Source organism: Ostrea edulis, chromosome 2 (assembly GCF_947568905.1).
Source record: "Ostrea edulis chromosome 2, xbOstEdul1.1, whole genome shotgun sequence".
Classification (NCBI taxonomy): Eukaryota; Metazoa; Mollusca; class Bivalvia; order Ostreida; family Ostreidae; genus Ostrea; species Ostrea edulis.
This window is the reverse complement of record NC_079165.1, coordinates 35,681,673-35,702,594: the sequence shown is the minus strand read 5'-3', so window position 1 is coordinate 35,702,594 and position 20,922 is coordinate 35,681,673. Positions and strand designations below refer to the sequence as shown.

Here is a 20,922-nt window from a genome sequence, read left to right as displayed (position 1 = left end):
GGATGTGAGATCCATTCCTCATTAACTATCTTTCTACATTAAGGGGACATGTCACCTGAATTCAGTACTTGTGTGTATTAAACGTAATTGTCCCTAGAGTTTATGAACATTACTAGGTTAGTTTAATGCAAACTTTGTCTTCAATATTTCTCTATAAAAACTTAGACACGGGTATTGAATATAACACATGTATTTTCATGAAATCATTATGGTTTAAATCTAGCAAGTCAGAAAGGGTCCCACAATGAATTTTTTTTAATACAGAACATCCTAGGTCCCATTACGACGTAACAACAAACTCGTAAATCAGAAAATCGAAAGGAGACTTTCTCTTCCAAATCTGAGCATTACCTTTATATTCTATGAAAATCATTTATCAAGATATCGTGTGCCATAGAACAAACTATTATCATTATAAATATTTAAAAATTCTAGGTCTTAAAACTCTGTAAAGACAATGTCAATTAATCTGAAAATCAAAAGATTATTTTCCTTTATTTCAGAGTACATTATAATTATGGAGATTTAATCATGGTAATTAACAGATGTATATTTGAACAGCTACATAATATTGAATTTCAAGTGCAAAAAAGTCAAAATATCAATGCAATCTTGCACATAAACCCTCCATTTGTTTCTTTCTGATTTGTATATTGTCATATATGAAGATAGTAACTATAATACTTTGCGAAATTTTCTAAACACTTTCATACTCGTTTGGGAGAATGTATCTTTAGAATAGCTTTTTAGGGTCTAGCAAAACACAATAAGTCCCACAAAGCCTGCAGGATAGAAAGACTTAATGTCAATTTCCTGTTGAACTTTAATTTTAGGTCTCATTATTTCACAACAAATTCATAAATCTGAAAATCAAAAGGGCCCTCTTCTAAATCTGAGCATTACCTTTATATTCTATGAAAACCATCTCTCAAGTTATTGTGTGCCATTGAGATTGCTATCATGTTTTTCATAGTAAAAAATTCGAAGTCCCATAACTCTGTAACAACATAGCTGATAATTCTGAAAAATGAAAAGGGTCGATCTTCCTCTGCCAAATGCAAGTATTAGGTATAAAATCTATGAAAATCACTCCAAGGAAACTTAAGTTATCATGTGCCATAGAAAGTACTGACTAATGGATAGACAAACGGATGGACAGACAGAGTGATTCCTAAAGGGCACCCGCCATACAGGGGGACCCTAATCAATGAAGAGTAACTGATAATAGCCTAAATATAAGATATCAGTTTGACTTTGATACATGATCAACAAATGTTGATTAATCATAATTACTTGTGATGCCTGTAATATAAAAAAAAAGTTGTAAATAAATGTTCCTATTCACTGTTGAAGTTTTTTTTAGCATTAAATATCATATTTCATGTTTGAATCAATAAATGCGCAGCATGCTCTCCTAGATGTAGTTGGTGTTTAAGCTTTCATGATTTGTCACAGTAGTCCCAAACAATACTTACTGTGTACCATGGAGTATTTTTCTTTTTTTTGTCGCTCTTCTCACTACTTTTCTTCGCTGATAACAGGCCATTGTCCTCCACTCGACTGCTATCACTAACCATGCCATTCTTAGATTCCAGACTGATATTCAAATCCACAGATTTCTCTGAGCACTTGTCCATAATGTTTTCTAACGACTTCTCAAAGGAGCGCTCTCTTGAATGAGCACGGACAAACTCAGAACTGCTCCTGCTGCCCGAGTCGGACTTCTCAATCAATTTGGTGGGTGTTCTGTTGTGACTTGATGTTTCCCTGAAAGACAATGACTTGCCCCTGGACATGGTTCCACTTAGGGCTTGGGACTTAGACGATTTGTTATCTCCCTTGTCAATACTGACCCCAGATGTTCTACCCCAGGATACAATGTCACTACTTGATCTCTGTTCCCCCTCTTTTGTACTGGGGTCTGTGTGCTGTCTGTGTGCATCATAACTACTGTTGAAGCTGTGACGCTGCCTGACCTCCGGGCCATTAGAGAAGCTGTTTTTGGTGCTCAGATGTGAGTCAGTGGATCCCTCTGTGTCCCCTTTCTTCTCTTCATTGCTAGCCTGGGCATAAGGAGCAGACGAGAACTTGGAAAGACCTGGTTTGCTGAAAAAGGTATCAAGATTGAATTCCAGACTGCCTAAAATTCCTTAGGGTTAGAATTTTGTCCATATAATCATTCTACATTCACGTACAAATCAAATAATAATTCTTGATCTATAACAAAGATAAAATTGAGAACTGGTGGAGGTGGATTTGCCTTTGGGAGCTGATGGGTGGGTATACTTTTGGGAACTAGTGGGGGTTCTTAGGAAGTTGGTGGGGGTTGCTCTGCCTTTGGTAGCTGGTGGGAGTGTGTGTCTTAGGGAGTTTGTGGGGTGGGGATTGCTGTGCTTTGGGAGCTGGGGGGTGGGTGTCTGCCTTTTAGAGCTGATGGGGATGGTCTGCCTTTGGCAGTTGATGAGAGAGGGTCTGCCTTTGGGAGTTGATGGGTGGGTCTGCCTTTGGGAACTGGTTGGTGGGAATGGGGGGTGTCTTAGAGAGTTGGTGGGGGTTGTTTTGAATACATGTGATAATTTTTCAGCTGAAAATCTGTACAATGGCTTTAAAAAGTGTGATTTTTTGAGTGAAAAATATGTAAACTAGAAAATATCTGTATTCAGAATATCAGATCATAAAATGGTTTTATATGCCTATAATAAATAAATTTAAACATAATTATGCTGGGGAATAACTAATTACATAAGTGGTGATAAAACAGAAATATCTCATGATTATACATGTACATGTAGTATCTAACATTACCTATTTGATAGTTGTTGTGACCTTAATTTGCAAGAACTGAGAAAATTTGGGTGATCATATTTGGTAACGCAATCAACTTACAGTTGAAATCATCATAGATTTTTCATCAATTATTCCAACATAACATTTGAAAAATTAGATTTTAAAAACATTTTCAAAGTCATAAAAGATGCTTTCTTGGAAATCTACCTTTTTATCCTCATAATTACAAAGTCCATAGCCTACATGCAGTTACAAAATATATTACAGACTGCCATTATCAAATTCAAAGACGTCAATTATCAATGACAAATATGACTTTGACTCTTTTTAAACAAAACACCTGTTTGACCTATTTCTGACCACAGTACAGCAGTTTTGTCTGAGATCTGCCAAGAGTGTGGAAGTCCAGCTGGGAGAAAATTGACATGTTATGAAATCAAAACAATGGGCTTTAATTAGAGTGAATCAGCTGTTAGACTGAATCAGTGAATATATATATGGCTAGACCTGAAAATCTATACAATTTTTGTCCTTTTGTGAATTTTAATGTACAGGTGTGACAGCATAAATGGGGTTGAAAAGGCATGAATTTTGTGTACATCTGTCCATATCACATGAAAGATTTTGCCTTTGTGAGTTGGTAGGGATGGCTCTGTCTTTGGGAGCTGGGTGGGGATGTGTTTGCCTTTGGGAGCTGATGAGTGAGCTTGCATTTGGCAGTTGGTGGGGATGGGTCTGCCTGCATACTAAAATTGATATTTGCATATAATTGAGTATATGATCTGCATTCTATGAAAAATTTATTGTCAACAGCTGCATCGGTTGCTGAAATTATTTTTAAAGCTGAACTTATTTCTTACACACACTATTATTCATTATTGTGCCTCTGTTATACAGTATTTGTGAAACTAAAATCTGCACAAATCTGTGATTTGATTTTAACAGTTACACAATGTATACACCTGTCGTCATTTGCCTTCTCGACTGCATGAGTGATAAAATACTTGATGACTTATCTTCAGTATCAAACTATTTCTTTCTTAAAAACGTCACCCAAAATTTAATGCATTCACAGTATTTTTACACATATGTCTCAGCCTCCTCACAAATTTGCCATTTCTAAATTTACTTAAGATACCAAATGATCTTGCAATCTATATATATTTTGCCTTGATCTGCTATGTAGGGCTGCATTTATCATCAAAGTTTGTGATATTTAACTTTCAGATTAAAAATGCAAGCCACAATGTTTTTATTAACTACATGTAAACGTGTAACCTACCTTGGTGAATCAGAATTCATGCTTTCTGAGCTGAAAGAGTCCTGATCTGATTCAGCTGATCGTTTTCTACTGATGCTGAAATAAACAATACATGTATTGATTTATAAGGTGAAGATTAGGTGACAATATGTTGAAATGAATCTACAGTGTATTTGTGATTTAGCACACAATTATCTGTTGTGTAAGGGCTATAAAGAGTAAAAATACCACTAGTAGTGACAGCATACTATCAAGTAAATGACACATCATAAATATAGTAATTACACAGAACATGTCATTTTTTTGCAATAATTTCATTGCAATTATCTTTCAGATCTCATTACTTACATTTTGTAATTTTCATATTAAGCTTTCGTGCTGAGATTCATTCAGAAGATTACAGTAAACATGAATATAATGTCTGTATATATATTCTTTTCCAGCAACTTTCACCACTAGTGTGTCTTATAGTGCCAACCAATTCACCTGTAATTTTAACCAGTGCTATACCCCTAAACAACAGCTGTTTTCCCCCTCATTCATACAAGCCCAGAAAGCTTTTAATCATTTGTGATAATGATGACTGCATGTATCAAATCTTTACAACAGCTGTTACAACACAAAATCATTACAACTGAGAGCTAGAGCATCATTTAATTTGAAAAAACCAGTGTGAAACCAATAAAAATGACTTCATAGCTTTCTTAAGTGACTGACTAGGAGTCTAGGATATAAAGTTAAAACACATAAATGTTGTACCTATTCTATAAAATATCAGTATATCCAATCCATTAAAGGATAACATGAAATGAGTGTCCTGGTAAATGATTGAATTTTTAAGTTTCAGACTTTCCAAATAAATCATATGGCTTCTAAATATGAAATAAGATTGTCATATTAAAGAAAAAGAAAGGAAAATAAAACAGAGCTGATCTTAATGAGAAAACATAAGTTTGCGTTGATATATGTATGTGTGTTTAATCCATTAAGGAGCATTAACAAACCAGAAAAATCTTAAATTCATGGATGGGAATTGGTGGATATGAACAATATAAATATTTTTGAATGGAATTAACTAAATGTACCTTTCTTTGTGGAAAAATGTAATTTTAGTTGAAAATCACTTAGACATTGCCAGGACGAACTTTAAAAAAAAAACACAACTAGATTCAATCTACGATATACAGATCAGCAACCTCAAGCAATAATACAATGAGCATCCAGTCCTGTTTCATGGCCATGCATGTATATTATAACATGTATTCTTTACTTTGCCAAGTACCCATACCGCTTACAAATGGTGCAGACATTGCCAGACATGCATATCATTTTCTATAGATCATTTGGTGCATTACTCAGATTGATAAACTAAGTTAAGCGAGATAAGTCAATAAAGTCCTTATAAGGATAGGAACTAGGAAACCCCTAAGTTTGTGATGTGAAGACACTGAAAAGATATTCTCTTTAGAGAAGTCGAGAGGCATAGCCTTCATCGACTTCATCGATTTCTCTTCGCAAGCATTCATGTTTTGATTCTGGAAAACGTGTAAATGCCGGAGTCGGTGACGGTTTATGCTTTGACCGACATTTTGACTCAGATGTGCCAGGATTTACGGTTTTGTGCATTACTGTTAAATGTTTGAAAACAACTTGTTTATTGCGTAAATCCAGGCAAATCTGAGTCGAAACGTCGGTCGAAGCATAAACCATCACCAACTCCGGCATTTACATGTTTTTCAGAATCAAAATATGAATGCTTGCGAAGAGAAGTCGATGAAGGCTATGCCTCTTGACTTCTCTAAAGAGAGTAACTGAAGAGACAGCACAGACCTGAGACCTTACCTTTCTACAAATACTGTACTTCAAAGTCAAACCCAATGATATAAATTAGATAGTGTCACACAAACATATATGTAAAGCTCATTATTTTGATGTGTACTCTAAGAGTATAGTAACCAAAACTACGATAAACACTAAAACTAAATATTGCGAAATTTTACTTCAATTGTAAATAAAAACATTGCACAGTTCACCGAAAAACATTTTTGTCACAACTGGTGGAGACCACGGTAAAATTCGCTTCTACATACTTACTGTTGGGGGGACCATCTAAATATACTAGTGACAGCCGCTACAGTGGAGCTGACGGCAGAACTGAGAGCGTGGGGTCCTGATCCGTCTCCATTCTCGCATTTGTTGATCAGGTCTTCCAGTTCTTCATTGTTATTTCGAATGTCTGAATCATTCTGTGGGGAATTTCGCAAGTTACTCATAATATGTACTCGATTTTAGCGCTGCAGATTCAAAATGTCACAAACAGACACATAATTATTGTCTAAACAAAAGAAAATTATCGTGAAATCTTCGGTTTATTTACTTCACACTATAATGTGCGTCATATCCTGTTCGATTTACGACCCCGATCTCAATAAAGAACTGAGTAAAACCAGTCCCCTTTCTTCTATCGTAGTCAGACTGGTTTTAATCAGACTGGCCAGAATCGACCCAATCTCCAAATTTCACTATCATTTTTCTGGAAAGTGCCCTCTTTAAAGGGTAACGGGACGTTTCGCCCTGAAAGTGTTTATAAATTCTCTCTCTCTCTCTCTCTCTCTCTCTCTCTCTCTCTCTCTGCTGTACGACTTTAAAAATCAACGTAGCTTACATTGATAAACGGATACAAATGTTGTCGTTAGTGTAAAAGTTTAAAATCATGCATAAATTGATAAAATCTTATATAATCCAATGCTGTTTTGTTATTTAGAGACTGCAAATGTTAATAACTTTGATTTTGAACCTGTCTGATTTCAATACAACTTGAGTAAAATGCCTCCAAATGTGCCGGTTTGAAATGTCCGTTAGTACTGTACATAGCCAGTTACACTGTTTCGTTGAGATGATAAGGGGTAATATCGTTGTTTATAAATATCAAATGCAATCAGTGGACTCATGAATTTGTAATAAATCATCAGGTATGGACAGAATCTTACAAACCATATGCTAAAATTTGGCCAAATTTCACTAATGATTAGTTTAAAGACATTATTTATATGCTGCAGGAAAATATGTTCCAGTCAGGGAACCTATGGACGTGTTATATAACTTTAACACGGTGACTTTCTGAGAACTGAAAACAGGACAGGAGACAGATAATGCCTTTATTGCCTGACGTCCGGATGAAAGTGACTGGACGATTCGAGATAACGTCCCCTCTCCAGACATTGGGTCAATCTTGTCGATGAAGGGAGTGAAAATTGACATCAAAAAGCGCAGTTTACTTTGGGATTTTACTTATACAATTTAACACGAAAAGGAACACAGAGTTTTCGATTATTCGGATTTATGTTGTTGTTTCAATTATTCGGGTTATTGTTGTTTCAATTATTCGGATATTGTTATAGTTTCAATAATTTGGATTATTGTTGTTGTTTCAATTATTCGGATTATTGTTTTTTGTTTTGTTTTTTTCTCTTCTCTTTATCTAAAAATTTCGAAATTGTGCATGTACATGAACAAAATATGAAATGTTTTAAAATTGTGAATGTGTCTTTATGATAACAATACCAAATACAATGGGTAAAGTCTTCAATAGTACATGTATTTTGAACTCTGGGTTAGATATACATGTATTTCTCTCTAAACATAATATGATAAGTGACTGTCTGAAAGACCTTCACATCATATGTTTATATTAAGAAATATTATGGAAACCTATTGTCATAACAGAAGGAACTATATTTGCTTGCTTTGTTAACTCCCGTAAAGCGTCACTCTGGCTTAAATTACAAACTTTTAAAGTTATGTGTCGGAACCAAGATTTACAATCTTATCAAAAGTACCGGTCAAAGCAAATCTTGTGGTAATTTTTTTTTTTTTTTAAAGTCACATACTGAATACTTTTACATTAAACTCGGTGTAAAACAGGGCGATAATCTAAATCCCATCTTATTTAAATTATTTATCAATGGCTTGTCAAAGTATCTTGAAGACATCCCTAATCTTATTATACTGAACGATAAGGTAGTAAACTGCTAATGTTATCCCAAACAGCGGCAGGTCTTCAGTCTAAAAGATAAACTATATTCCTTCTGCAATGATTGGTGTCTGGGAGGGAAGTGAATATAGCTAAAACCAAAGTTCTCATATCTAATAAAGTGTGTCGTTTTAAACAAAACAAAAAATTAAATGATTTGACTATGCGTTAGAATGTGCATCTACGTATAGGTATGTCTGGGTGTTTTCTTTTGTGCCTCTGGTACTTTTTCATAAATGCAGGGAGACCTTATATGAAAGAGCCTTGAAAGCATTTTTAAACTGCAGAAAGACTTTTTGGTCAATACAATCAAATGTTAAAACATCTCTTCGTGTTTGATCATACAATAAAGCCTATTTTATTTTATACTTTTTGAGTTTTAATGTGAGGATTTACACATGGGATTTCGTAGAAATAATTTAGGATTGCACAGAAAGAGTGCCAATTTTTCCACATAGTTATTAAAAGTATTTCTAATTATGCACGTAGATTAGAAAACCTAGACAATTCATCTCCACTAATGAAAGCAGTATAGTTACAAAGTAAAACTTATTTCAGTAACAATATACCGTCCTGGTATGGAACATTCAGGAAAATTACAGAAATGATATATGTTGATAGTGGTATTTTTATAGTAAAACAAGTTACACTGTAATAAATTAGCTAGTATACATGTATATGTATATTACTTGCAAAAGTGGAATCTTATTCGATTGTCACAAAATGGTAAACTAGATACATGTACCTATGCTCAAAACGAAACCTGGACTTGAAAAATATTTACTTTGCCTTTCATTTTTTAAACAGAGGGAATGAACTTTTTGAATGAATAATGCATATTGATGGTTTTGATTTTGAAAGAAAAGATCGCGCTTTAAGGACAAGTGGTGGCATTGTGGTTTATATATATTTCTAATAATATAAGCAATAAGCGTAGAAGTGATTCTGAAATAAGTGATATTGAAACAATCTGGCTTGAGTTAAAGATCAAAAATTCCTTACCAATTTATTACTGTTCCGCATACCCCCCCCCCCCCCCCCCCCTGCTGGGCAGAAGAACTGGCTTGGGAGATAAACGGTGTCCCTTACTTTGACGATGCAAAAATCATCATTACTGGTGATTTCACTGTTGACTTGCTCAAAGAGACAACCCCCCAACCCTCCAAATAAATGTAGACATATGCTCTAGAAGACTTTGGTTTTTCACAAATAACAACAACCCTCAAACAGAGTAACGAGCACCTCAAGTACCCCTATTGATAACTTCTATACTAATGTGTGAAATTAACATACCCTATATTGCTATCTCTGACAACTACCCTATCTCAATCTAATTAAAATTAGATGTTAGATCCGCTCACATAAACAAATAATCTAATTAAAATTAGATGTTAGATCCGCTCACATACTCGCTACACAAACAGTTTGTGTAGCAAGTATGCGAGCGGATCAAACATCTAATTTTAATTAGATTGTTTGTGTAGCAAGTATGCGAGCGGATCTAACATCTAATTTTAATTAGATTGTTTGTGTGGCGAGTATGCAAGCGGATCTAACATATAATTTTAAGTAGATTGTTTGTGTAGCGAGTATGAGAGCGGATCTAACATCTAATTTTAAGTAGATTGTTTGTGTAGCGAGTATGCGGGCGGATCTAACATTTAATTTTAATTAGATTATTTGTTTATGTGAGCGGATCTAACATTTGATTTTAATTTTATCCTCTCTGTGCCACTAGAAAAACTAACAGCACGCAGAAAAAAGGAAATCATAGCAATTCAATATCGCAACTTTTAAAAAAATGGAATAAAAGTAACTTTCTACAAGACTTACAACATGTAGAATTTAACAACCTCCTCCACATGCATGATCCAAATGACACTTTTAAAACTGAATTTTATGAATTGTTCAATAGAATACTTGACAAACATGCAAATATTGAAACTAAGCGGGCAAAGAGCAAAATCCGACCAAAATAGCTAACACAGGAAATTAATGTTACTAGACGCTTAAGCGACTCTTACCACAAAAAAAAAGGAGATATGGAAAATTATACTCTGTATCGGAACAAAGTAAACGTACCTTATAGACAACGCAAAATCATCATATAATACAAAACTGCAATTGAAGAAAGTTCTAATCCCAAAGAAATGTGGAAATATTTAAATCAGTCATCAAATTCTAACAGCATAACTCCTTCACCCGTGCTTTCACGCGTTCAATGTACATAGTGAATACTTTTACTTCTCAATTTGTGGATATGTACAAGTAAGCTTTTACAAGATTTGCCGAAACATCAATATGGTCCACATTATTGGGTCAAAGCTTGAGGATGGTGAAAGCTTTTTTGGGGGGGTATTCAACAGATTGATGAAAGTGAAATTCTCAGTGTGTTAAATTCTCTTCCTCTTGAAAATCTCGTCTCTACATATATATATATATGTACTAGCATCCTAAGCGGTGTGTTTCCAACAGTCAGGGCCGTAAATTAACCTTCAATTTGGAGGAGGCAGGAAATTAGGCGGGGGTCTGGGGGCCGCCCAGGCCCCCAGACGCTGAGCACATTTTGTGCACACTGAACACGTTTCGTGCAAAATCCTTGATTCTAGGGCCTTCTAAGATGTTACTTGACTAACTCATTCTAAAAGAAAGATTTGGAATGCTTTTTAAGGGAGGTATCATGTTCTTAGTTATTGGAAACAACATAAATTCTAATGAACTTTAAATTTTAATTTTTTTTGGCTCAAAAGTTGGAGTAGGCAGCTGCCTCCTCCGCCTCCATGTAATTTACGGCCCTGAACAGTTCTAAAACAAACCAAAGTAACACCATCGTCGGATACCCACGGCTGATCTCGTCTTTTAACTCATCAGAGTATCGTCGGATACCCACGGCTGATCTCGTCTTTTAACTCATCAGAGTATCGTCGGATACCCACGGCTGATCTCGTCTTTTAACTCATCAGAGTATCGTCGGATACCCACGGCTGATCTCGTCTTTTAACTCATCAGAGTATCGTCGGATACCCACGGCTGATCTCGTCTTTTACTCATCAGAGTATCGTCGGATTCCCACGTCTGATCTCGTGTCCCATCAGTAACGAGCAGAAGACGAGATCAGCTGTGGATATCCGACGATGAAGTAACACATATTTATAAGAAAGGTGACAAGGCAGATCCGAATAATTATCTTCCAATTTCTATTTTACAAACTCTATCAAAATTGATAGAAACTTATATGAAATTTTACTACAGTTTTTGATGAAAGGTAAGGACAACGAACAGTGATCAATCTCATAACTCCCATAAGCAATATAAAATAGATAGTTGGGCAAACACGGACCCCTAGACACACCAGAGGTGGGATCTGTCAACATAATCCCAATTTAAAAATGGGGGATCTGTAATGTTTAAACCTCTGGAAAAATTGTTTAACTTTATACTTAATTCTGGTGTATTCCCAAGAAGCTGGAATGAGAGCTATTTAGTATTGCTCTATAAATCTGGTAATAGGCTTGATCCTAGCAACTACAGAGGTATATCAATTACCTCAAATCTAGGAAAACTTTTCAATAGAATAATCCATACTAGGCTACTTGAATTTGTAAACTCTATGTCACTGATAAGCGAACATCAAATTGGTTTCAAAGAAAATTGTAGAACATCAGACTACTTGTTCTCTATATATATATTTGACCATTACAAAAACTAAAAAGTATATGCGCGGCTTTTATTGATCTTAGAAAAGCACTTGACACTGTATAGAGATTAATCTAATATTTTCCAAAAATTGTTTAATATTCTATTTTTCATGTATAGCAACACAATGAGTAGAATCAAATTTTCTGATGGTTTAAGTGATGTATTCAATTCTGAATGTGGTGTCAAACAAGGGGATGTCTTAAGCCCCATTCTCTTAAATGTATTTATTGATAGTATTGTCAATGACTTGAAAAATGGAGAATGTGATTCTGAAAGCAAAGGTGGTTTACAAAACAGCCTTGATATTCTCAGTAACTATTGTTCAAACTGGAAACTGCAAGTTAATGTAGATAAATCAAAAGTTTTGATATTTAACTCAAATGGCAAACCTCAAGGGAATGTATTTACTATTAATGGCAATACAATACAAATTGTACCAAAAATACTGCTATCTAGGTGTTATGATGAAATGTAATGGGAGGTTTAACCTAGCAACAGCTTTGCTTATTGAAAAAGTCAGAAAAACATGTTTTAAAATGAAAAGAATTATTGGTATTGATAACCCATGTAAACTTTTAGAAAAACTTGTTGATGCTATTGTACTTTCAGTTCTTCTTTATTGTAGTGAAATATGGGAAGTATCTCTCTCATTCAAAGATATTTCAAATATAGAAAAATGTCACCTATAATTTATTAAAGATATCCCCGGAGTGCACTGCAAAACATTCAATGCTGGTTGTCTAGCAGAACTCAATAGACTACCACTTTGGTCCAAAATTTCATTCTCAAGTATTAAATATTGGAATCATCTGATAACGTCTGATTGTTTGGCTTTTAAACTTTACCAATTCACAAGTGATTACAATACTTGGACTAGGAAAATATTTTCTATTCTAGATAATATGCGATTTTCAAACATTACAAAATATAAAGATTCAATTCAACACCTTTAACCAAACATAATACAAAGAATCATTGACCAGTGCACTCAGGAGCAATCATCAAAAATCTTTGGTAAAAAATCTTGAATTTTATATAAAAAAAAAATTATACACAAGAAAAAGAAGTCCATATGTTGATTTCCCCAGAAAAAGATCTGAGAGATCCTCTCTTAATAGAATTAGATTGAGTGCACATAAACTTGCAATAGAAAGTGGTAGATATAATTCCACATCAATGAATGAAAGATGTTGTAATGCTTGCAATACTGGTGTGATTGAGGATGAAATTCATTTTCTTTTTCAATGTAATTCTTATTCCAAGCTAAGAAACACCTACCTTAGAAACATTTATAATATAACACAGAAAAATATTACTCTGGACAATGAAAGATTGATGTTACAAATACATTCTAACAGGGATATACATAAAGTCTTTAAAATTACTATGAAATTTATTAAAGACTGTTTTGAATACAGAAGTCAATTACTTATGACTACATAAAAAGTATATAAATATTATTTAATGATGTTCAATGGGCCTTTGCCATTTATTGTAATTGTGTTTGTGCTAATAACTATTTGTATTTTTGTATTGAATTCCATATGAATTTGATATCTTATCAGTCACAGCAGGAGTTCCTCAAGGTTCTATTTTAGGTCCTCTTTTATTTTTATTATACATATATGACCTTCCATATCATGTAATTATTAGTAGTACAGAAATCATAAGTTATTTGCAGAAACTAGTGCCTGTGTTTACATTGTATAATTTTCCACTTGTATATTTTCCGTTTGTAATGTTAAATTTTTCATTTGTATTCTGTAATGTATCCGAGGGATTGTTTAAATTGGTTTGTTATAAAAGATTTCATGTCAGGCTTTTATGGAATTTTATTGCTGCCATGTACTCCATCTTACATCAAATCAGTAATGCAAGAATGTAGTACATGTATTTTAGAAGAGAGATAACAAAATTAAGATATTAAGGAGGAATACTACTTTGTCACATGGCTAACTTCCTTATTAGCAATACATGCATGTTCCATTTTAATGGCCAGGTTGGGTAGCCCAGTAGGTTTATGTGTCAGCTGCTGATCTGTTGTTCATGCGTTCGAGTCTAGCAGGGATTTTAATTTATTTTTTTAAAAATTACTTTCCACTAAAACAGCAATTTCTTTAATAATGTGGTATAAATTTGAAACTTCACAATTTCAAAATATTATTGTACATATCCTCCACACCATATTTCTCTGGTGTGTCATTCATCCTTAAATCTCCATTTCAGAGTGTGAAGTAGTAATCTTCTGAATAATTTATTTCTTCTGTGCATTGACATCAAGGATAATGTCAGTTGTCACCAAACTTTAGAAATGTTATGGAAAAGAAATATAGGAAACTCTGAATCCCCAAAACATATATCTATTTATAGATTCTATATATTTAATTATTATTTATCAAATCTTATATGATCCCGTGGGGATCCGGGTTAGAATAGGTCCTCAGTACCCCCTTGCTTGTCGTAAGAGGCGACTAAATAGGGCGGTCCTTCTGATGAGACCACAAAAACCGAGGTCCCATGTCACAGCAGGTGTGGCAAGATAAAGATCCCTCCCTGCTCAATGGCCACAAGCGCCAAGCATAGGCCTATAAATTTTGCAGCCCTTCACCGGCAGTGGTGACGTCTCCATATGAGTGGAATATTCTCGAGAGGGACGTTAAACAATATTCAATCAAATCTTTTATGTATTACCCATATAGAGCTGTAATCATTGGTATCTCGACGTTAAAATATTGTTGTCGAGCAAATACGAGTCCAAATCCATTTTTGAAAAAGGATATCAACACTCTAAGAAAACTTTAATATTACACTGGTACTTTCGGTCAAATTCAACACCAGCCTGCATGTAATCACATTATGTATATCCGCTGAAATGTTGAATATTAAATTGATAATATTTTTGGAAAAATATCCTTGTTAAAAAGAAACTTCAAAAACATTAAGTAGGTTGTAACATTTATGTTTGCCATCGTTCCTTTCATACCTCTGCCTGTTCACAAATGCACATATGAAAGAGGTCGCAGACTTGAGAGATAGCTTTTTTTGTAGGGGGGGTGAGGGTTGGGGGGGGGGGGGGGTGGGGGGGGGGGGGGGGGTAAATTTGCTACTTTCCATATTACCCATTTTATAACTGTATACTATAGTGATAATTTTATCAAACTTCTCGTATTTTATTCTAATGTCAGGACTGTTTGTGTCTTTCATAAACTGCAATAAATGCTATAAGCTATTTGGAAAAAAAGCGGTAAAAAGTGATAAATAACTTGCAAGGAATTCACTTATTATTTCAGTGGGTATTGAAGATCAGATTCTGCATATCAATATATATTTCAATGTGAAGATTTACCATTACGAGTCTAACAAATAGACAGGATTTGAAAAACGTTCCACGTACTTTGTACACACTAAGAGGAAGAATATAAGAGGATTGATATTCAGAATGAAATTTAATAAATCACAATATAACAATTCATCAGGAACGCTTCCTAGTATATCTTGTCCCCATTGTCCTAGGGAAAACTCTGTTGTACCACAGGAAAGACATACCAATTGCCAGGGCCAGCCTGCAAAGATATAAGAAAAGTTTTGTACATTCTACAATTATCACAAAAACAAGAGGTCCGTGAGTCACAATTTTAAAGGGGCATGGACACGATTTGAGCTGAAATTTTTTAAATAAATTTTATTTTTCCATTTTTAATGTTTAGAATGCTTAACTAGGATATTTGTAATGGTCAGCAAAAATTTGAAGGTTAGTTGCCAAGGTAAATGGGAGATACAGAGCTCACAATTCTTTGTTATGAAACAAGGTTAAATATACCAGTAAAAGTTTAAAAAAAACAGATTTTTCAATTTATATTTAATTCGTAATACAATTAAATACTTTCTAGTGTTTAGCACATCTCATTTTGTTTTAAACATGCTATTTTCTATTAAGTATTCTATATGTAAACAAAAACATGGTATAAGCCTTCTTTACATAACAAATAACTGTGAGTGCTGTATCTCACTTGCAACTCAAAAACTGATGTTCGAATATTGGTTGACCATTAGAAATACTTAAGTTAAGCAGTGTAAACAATAAAATTTGAATTGTTTTTAGCTCAAATCGTGTCCATGCCCCTTTAACATCCCTGTCACCTTGTGCTTTAAGATTGAGACTTGATAAAAGAGAAATCAGATATGAAATCACTTATTTGTGGTACCACACTGAGTTAAACACCATGACAGGAACAGAACCCAAATTTGATGAGGGTGAATGCAAAACTTTGAAACCCCTACTCCAAAGAATTGCACTGTGCTATCAAAGTGCTTAAAATTAGTCTCATGTTTCTGGAGAATAAGTCAAAAAGCGATCAGATGGACAGATGTCCATCCATATGTTGAGGCAAGATAATGTCTTCTATCAATAGCTTTGTTATGTAACATTAATATGTATTAATATATTTATCATTCACTGAAAACTTGAGACATGTTTTCAATTTTTAATATTTACATTCACAAATGTTTTGTCGGTAATAAATCTACACAGTTTTCTTTATATTTTATTTCTTAGTAAAAGCACGGACCGATACCCTTGTAAGTAGACATAAAAACCTGTATTTACATCTACAAAAATAAAACAGTTAAATTTGTAAGGAATACATGACTAGTTTGATTGTTATTATGGGGGAGATAAAACAGATGATAACATAAGGTTGTTCAGGGCCCATCCTCCGAATGTCTGAGTACGATAAAGCTCTCCAGATTAAGTGTACCCAGACATTCAGAGAACCTGTCAGATAGTATCTGCATTATCCGCTTTACTGATTATGCAAATCACCTGCCTCCATCGTTTTTTTTATACCTCCAAACAACATGAACATGCATTCCTTAAATACTCTCTTGTCCCCAGCATTGTAATTGACCACATTCACTTACCATGTAAGTATGTACTCCATATGTCTGTTATTGAACCTTAGATTAGTCTGTCCTCCCAGAGGTCCACCATCTACACTGCTTTCTAGTGATGAAAAATAAATCAACAACTTCAACACACATCAATATATACCGAGTTTCAGCTTCCTAAATTTTCAGTCCTCTTGGCGATACTGAGTTTGATGATATTGTTTTTTCATCCAATTCCAGTATCATTGTTTATATTGATCAATGTTTTTAACATTTTATTTACCATGCCAACCACAGGTTCTCCAAAAGTCTGAGTACCTTTAATATGTACATGTATATATCATACATATCAAGGGTACCCAGATGTTCGGAGGGCCTGTGGAACTAACTTTTTGCCTTTTGAACTGCCTAGGGGGCATGATTAATATATTAGCCTAAAGGCTTGGTTCCCAATTGTTTTACAATACAATGTCTATGTATATTGTAAAATGTTGACAATCACACATGAGTTTCAACTAACAGAGAGCCTCTAATACATTAAGTAAAGTTATAAAAATGTATCTACATACTGCAGAAAAAGAATTAACAAAGTTTATTACAAATTTTAGAATATTCAAATGATGACGTGTTTTTGTCCAAAATTTGTCCTAAACTTTCTATTGCATAACTAAACAGTGTGTAAAATGGTGCTTCTTACTTAGATCACAATCTATAAATACTGGATCAGTTCCCAAAAAGCTGGAAATCACTTGTATATCTCTGGAACTGAAGAATCTAGAGTTGTGTGGATCCTGAATGGGGTTTACATCCATAGGATTTCTCTAAAATAAAAAAACAACAAAATTACATTTTCTTTTCAAATCCTAAAATTTGCAAATTTTTGTCATTTCAATGTCTTATTTAAATTCTTACATCTTCATCAAGGAGGTGTGCTACACCAGAGAAATTTGATGTAGATGAAAAGTGGAGGATATGTACAAAAATATTTTGAAGTTTTCAAATTTACTTTATTTTGTCAAAAAATACAGTTTTAGTAGAAGGTAATCTGAAAAAAATTTAAAACCCCTGCTGCACTCGAACCTGAGACCTGCAGGTCAGCAGTCGGTATTCTAACCTACTGAGCTACTCTGCTAGGTATTTAAATGGAAAAGGAAAAGTCAAATATTGCTGATATAGATTTTTTCATCCATGTTTTTAAAGGAAGTCAGCCATTATGACGATGTAGAGTACTACCTTAAACTCTTTTATTCAGTGATACATGAAGTCTATAGAATCCAAATATTTTAGAAAATCATATCAGATTTCTATTTTAAACTTTGATTTTGGGATGGGAAACGTACAAAGATCTTTTAACGAGTTTCAGCTCTCATGTGATAAAATGTATTAGACAATGCAACAAATATGCTTGAACTTTTCCTCATTTAATAAGAATTAAAAAATATACGTCTTCACTAACATTTTCTTTGTTTCTCAGCATCCCAGATATTCTGACATTTCCAGTTATCTGCCCTTCTTTTCTTGTATCTGGATCCATCCATGCCCTTGGTACCCATCCTCGATTTACTAATACTTCACGGCTACAAAAAAAATAAAATACATCACAGGCATCACACCATTATTAATGAGATAATACAAACAATGATACTCATTTGGACATACATGTACTTATTCCTTATTAACTTGCTATCACATTTGGTATTAATGTATGCTTGTCAGATAAAACTATATAATACTATACATACCCAGTGTCCTTCATTTTAAATGGAGTGACAATTAACACACCATGGTTGGCTTTGAATCCCTCGGGAGTCAGTTCAGGCTGGAAATTTGGCCGAAACCCAACCATCGACTCTCGTTTGTGGTCAAATTCTCCTTCTAACCATACTGGGGTATATTCCAAATCTTTCAAATTTTTTGAAGGCATTCTATTTTGCAAAAATATTGAGTGTCTAATCTTTTATATATTAGACAGTGAAAAATGCATGAATAAGACTAATATCATATGAGCATGTATTTCAGCAGGGTTCAAATTTCATCGCTTTTTGTGTTGAAGCAAGGGTGCTAATATATAATTTTCTATTCATTATGGAATTCTCTATTCATGCATTACTGTACATGACATAAGTGCTAATTCATTTCAATTGTGTATAAATTCTGGTTGCTCTAAATCTGACATACATTTAGAATAAGTATACATGATGAGTTGTACATCTTTCTGTTTTACTTTCGGTATTCAAACTCATTAACTAAAGATGTAGAATAAAGTGTCAGAATTATAGTAGTAAGATTTGTGTAAGCAGGTACTGCAAACGGTGTATCGGAAATTTTGCAAGACTCTGCTATATGGTGCATTGTTGTAAATTGATATGCATGAAGACACTTTCACATTGTACTAATATCATAAGCAACAGAAAATATTAAAAGAACATTATCTCATGAGTTTGTACTCTCGTAAAACCTGATCTACAGAAATTAATATATGTAATATGCTTGCAGACTGAAGATGTAAATTGTTAAATCATGTACTTTAAGATAACTAACATACAGATCTGCAAGGGGCACTGGCTCTGCACCTGCTCTCTCATCAATGATGCTTAAAAGATTCAGCTTCCACTTTCTTCTCTCGTACTGCCAATATGCCAGTCCATAAGCTGTTATGGGAAACATCTATAAAAAAAATATTGACTAATAAATGCTTTATTCATTTGTTCTTCACCAAACAATAACAGGTGTGCTTGCAATATCTCTATGACATTTATCTTTTAATTAACATGTTTACTGATATCAATGATATTTTGGCATTCTGGTAAACTGCTAAAGACACATATTACACCAGTTATCACTTCTGAATTAAAACCATGAAAAGGTTCAATATGAAGAATTTGCTCTATATTTTTACTTACTGCCAAGATAAATTTGGAAATTGTGCCAAGTTCATCTGTTTTGACCTCCGGTGTGGACATTGTTTTGAATTTGATGGGGGGTGACTTCTTTGAGGACATTTGAGATCGAGTTGCCATCTGCCTCCTTGGAATTTTCATTTGACATTTAACACGGTTAAAAATTATTTCTAATCTGCTGTTCCATCCTTTACAGCATTGATGGCAATGTGGAGAAAAGCCCTATATAGTACACAAAATAATATTAAAGCAAAACTTAATACTCATAATGAATTCCACAGGTCACTAGCCATAACCCAAGAATATTGATATTCTCTAATGTTCATCAATAATATCCTGTGTATCCTTGGCTAGCAAAGATAAATCATTTTACATTTTCAAAGTGTGTACTCTAACATGCACATTACACATTTAATTCAAGGGAAAACAAAAACATTTGATTTTGGCATACACAAAATATGTTGATATGAGCTATATCATTGCTTTCAAATATATACTTTATTATAATCCATTGTCAAAATCCTTTCAAATTTGTTATTCCCAACACATGAATAGTACATTATTTAGAAGAGAGAGAGAAAAACTCCAAAACAACTAGCCCATGTCTGTCAAAACATTGCCTCAGAGCAGACATGCAGATGTTTGAACAAATAAATGTATGTTTTTACATATATTTTGTATTATATTTGGTGCAATGCCATCTTGTTGATTGTGATCATTCTCCAGAAAAAAACAAAAAAAAAAAACAACAAAAATATAACTTCAGTGGCATAAAATCAGTAGTTTCCTAATCAATGACCTTAATTAATTTAACGACGATTACAAACAAGTTATTCAGCTTATAGTGAATGGCCTACATTAATGCTTTATGTCGGTTTCTGTAATTTATTTATGGGAGTATCAATAAAGAAATTTAATTCCTCTAGTCTACAGGTTCAAGTTATCACTTAATCATAATGAAAATATTTGATTAGGGGCCTAAGTCTCATTGATAATGTACATATAGCCAACTGAATTGACAGAACTTCAACTTTGAATTACTATTAGATAAAATGGACCTCCTTCGTAATTTTTTTTTTTTTTTCTGTTTCGTTGTATTTCGGTTCGTTTCGCATTTTATAAGTACCCAGTTGTCTCCGGATAGAGGAAATTCTGGAAGATTTAAGAAAATCATGCAAATCATTTTTCTAAGTTGTAAAACAAACAATATTAACATAATTATTATTCTTATATTACCATTGAAAATAAATTCCTGGACATTTTGTATGAATATGATCTTTCGATATTTCATAAGGTGTAAAGCTCTTCTTTATAAGGAAACCACATTTAGTCTTCCCAGTGCCTTCGATTTTGTT

The 20,922-nt window shown here is 33.7% G+C and overlaps 2 protein-coding genes and 1 pseudogene across 2 annotated transcripts in view; 1 reads left to right on the top strand and 2 right to left on the bottom strand.

Annotated features, from left to right (window-relative positions):
* The window catches only part of LOC125679134 (protein Aster-B-like), a 44,971-nt gene extending 38,490 nt beyond the window's left edge, over window positions 1-6,481 (bottom strand). Inside the window, exons 1-3 of the mRNA XM_048918094.2 lie at window positions 6,143-6,481; window positions 4,070-4,144; window positions 1,476-2,106 (exon numbers count right to left, since the gene is read on the bottom strand). Coding sequence (XP_048774051.2) covers window positions 1,476-2,106; window positions 4,070-4,144; window positions 6,143-6,321 — 885 coding nt within the window. The 5' untranslated portion in view covers window positions 6,322-6,481. The remainder of the gene's footprint in view (window positions 1-1,475; window positions 2,107-4,069; window positions 4,145-6,142) is intronic.
* A 5,423-nt stretch (window positions 6,482-11,904) lies between these two features.
* LOC125679893 (uncharacterized) lies at window positions 11,905-13,223 on the top strand (annotated as a pseudogene).
* A 1,984-nt stretch (window positions 13,224-15,207) lies between these two features.
* On the bottom strand, window positions 15,208-20,921 carry LOC125680670 (surfeit locus protein 1-like). Its single transcript, XM_048920367.2, has 8 exons — window positions 20,804-20,921; window positions 19,571-19,789; window positions 19,213-19,334; window positions 18,410-18,592; window positions 18,124-18,244; window positions 17,365-17,488; window positions 16,701-16,782; window positions 15,208-15,343 (listed from the first exon to the last, which is right to left on the bottom strand). The coding sequence occupies exons 1-8, from the start codon at window positions 20,825-20,827 to the stop codon at window positions 15,253-15,255; spliced, it is 966 nt and encodes a 321-aa protein (XP_048776324.1). The 5' UTR covers window positions 20,828-20,921; the 3' UTR covers window positions 15,208-15,252.
* Between the last annotated feature and the right edge of the window lies 1 nt (window position 20,922).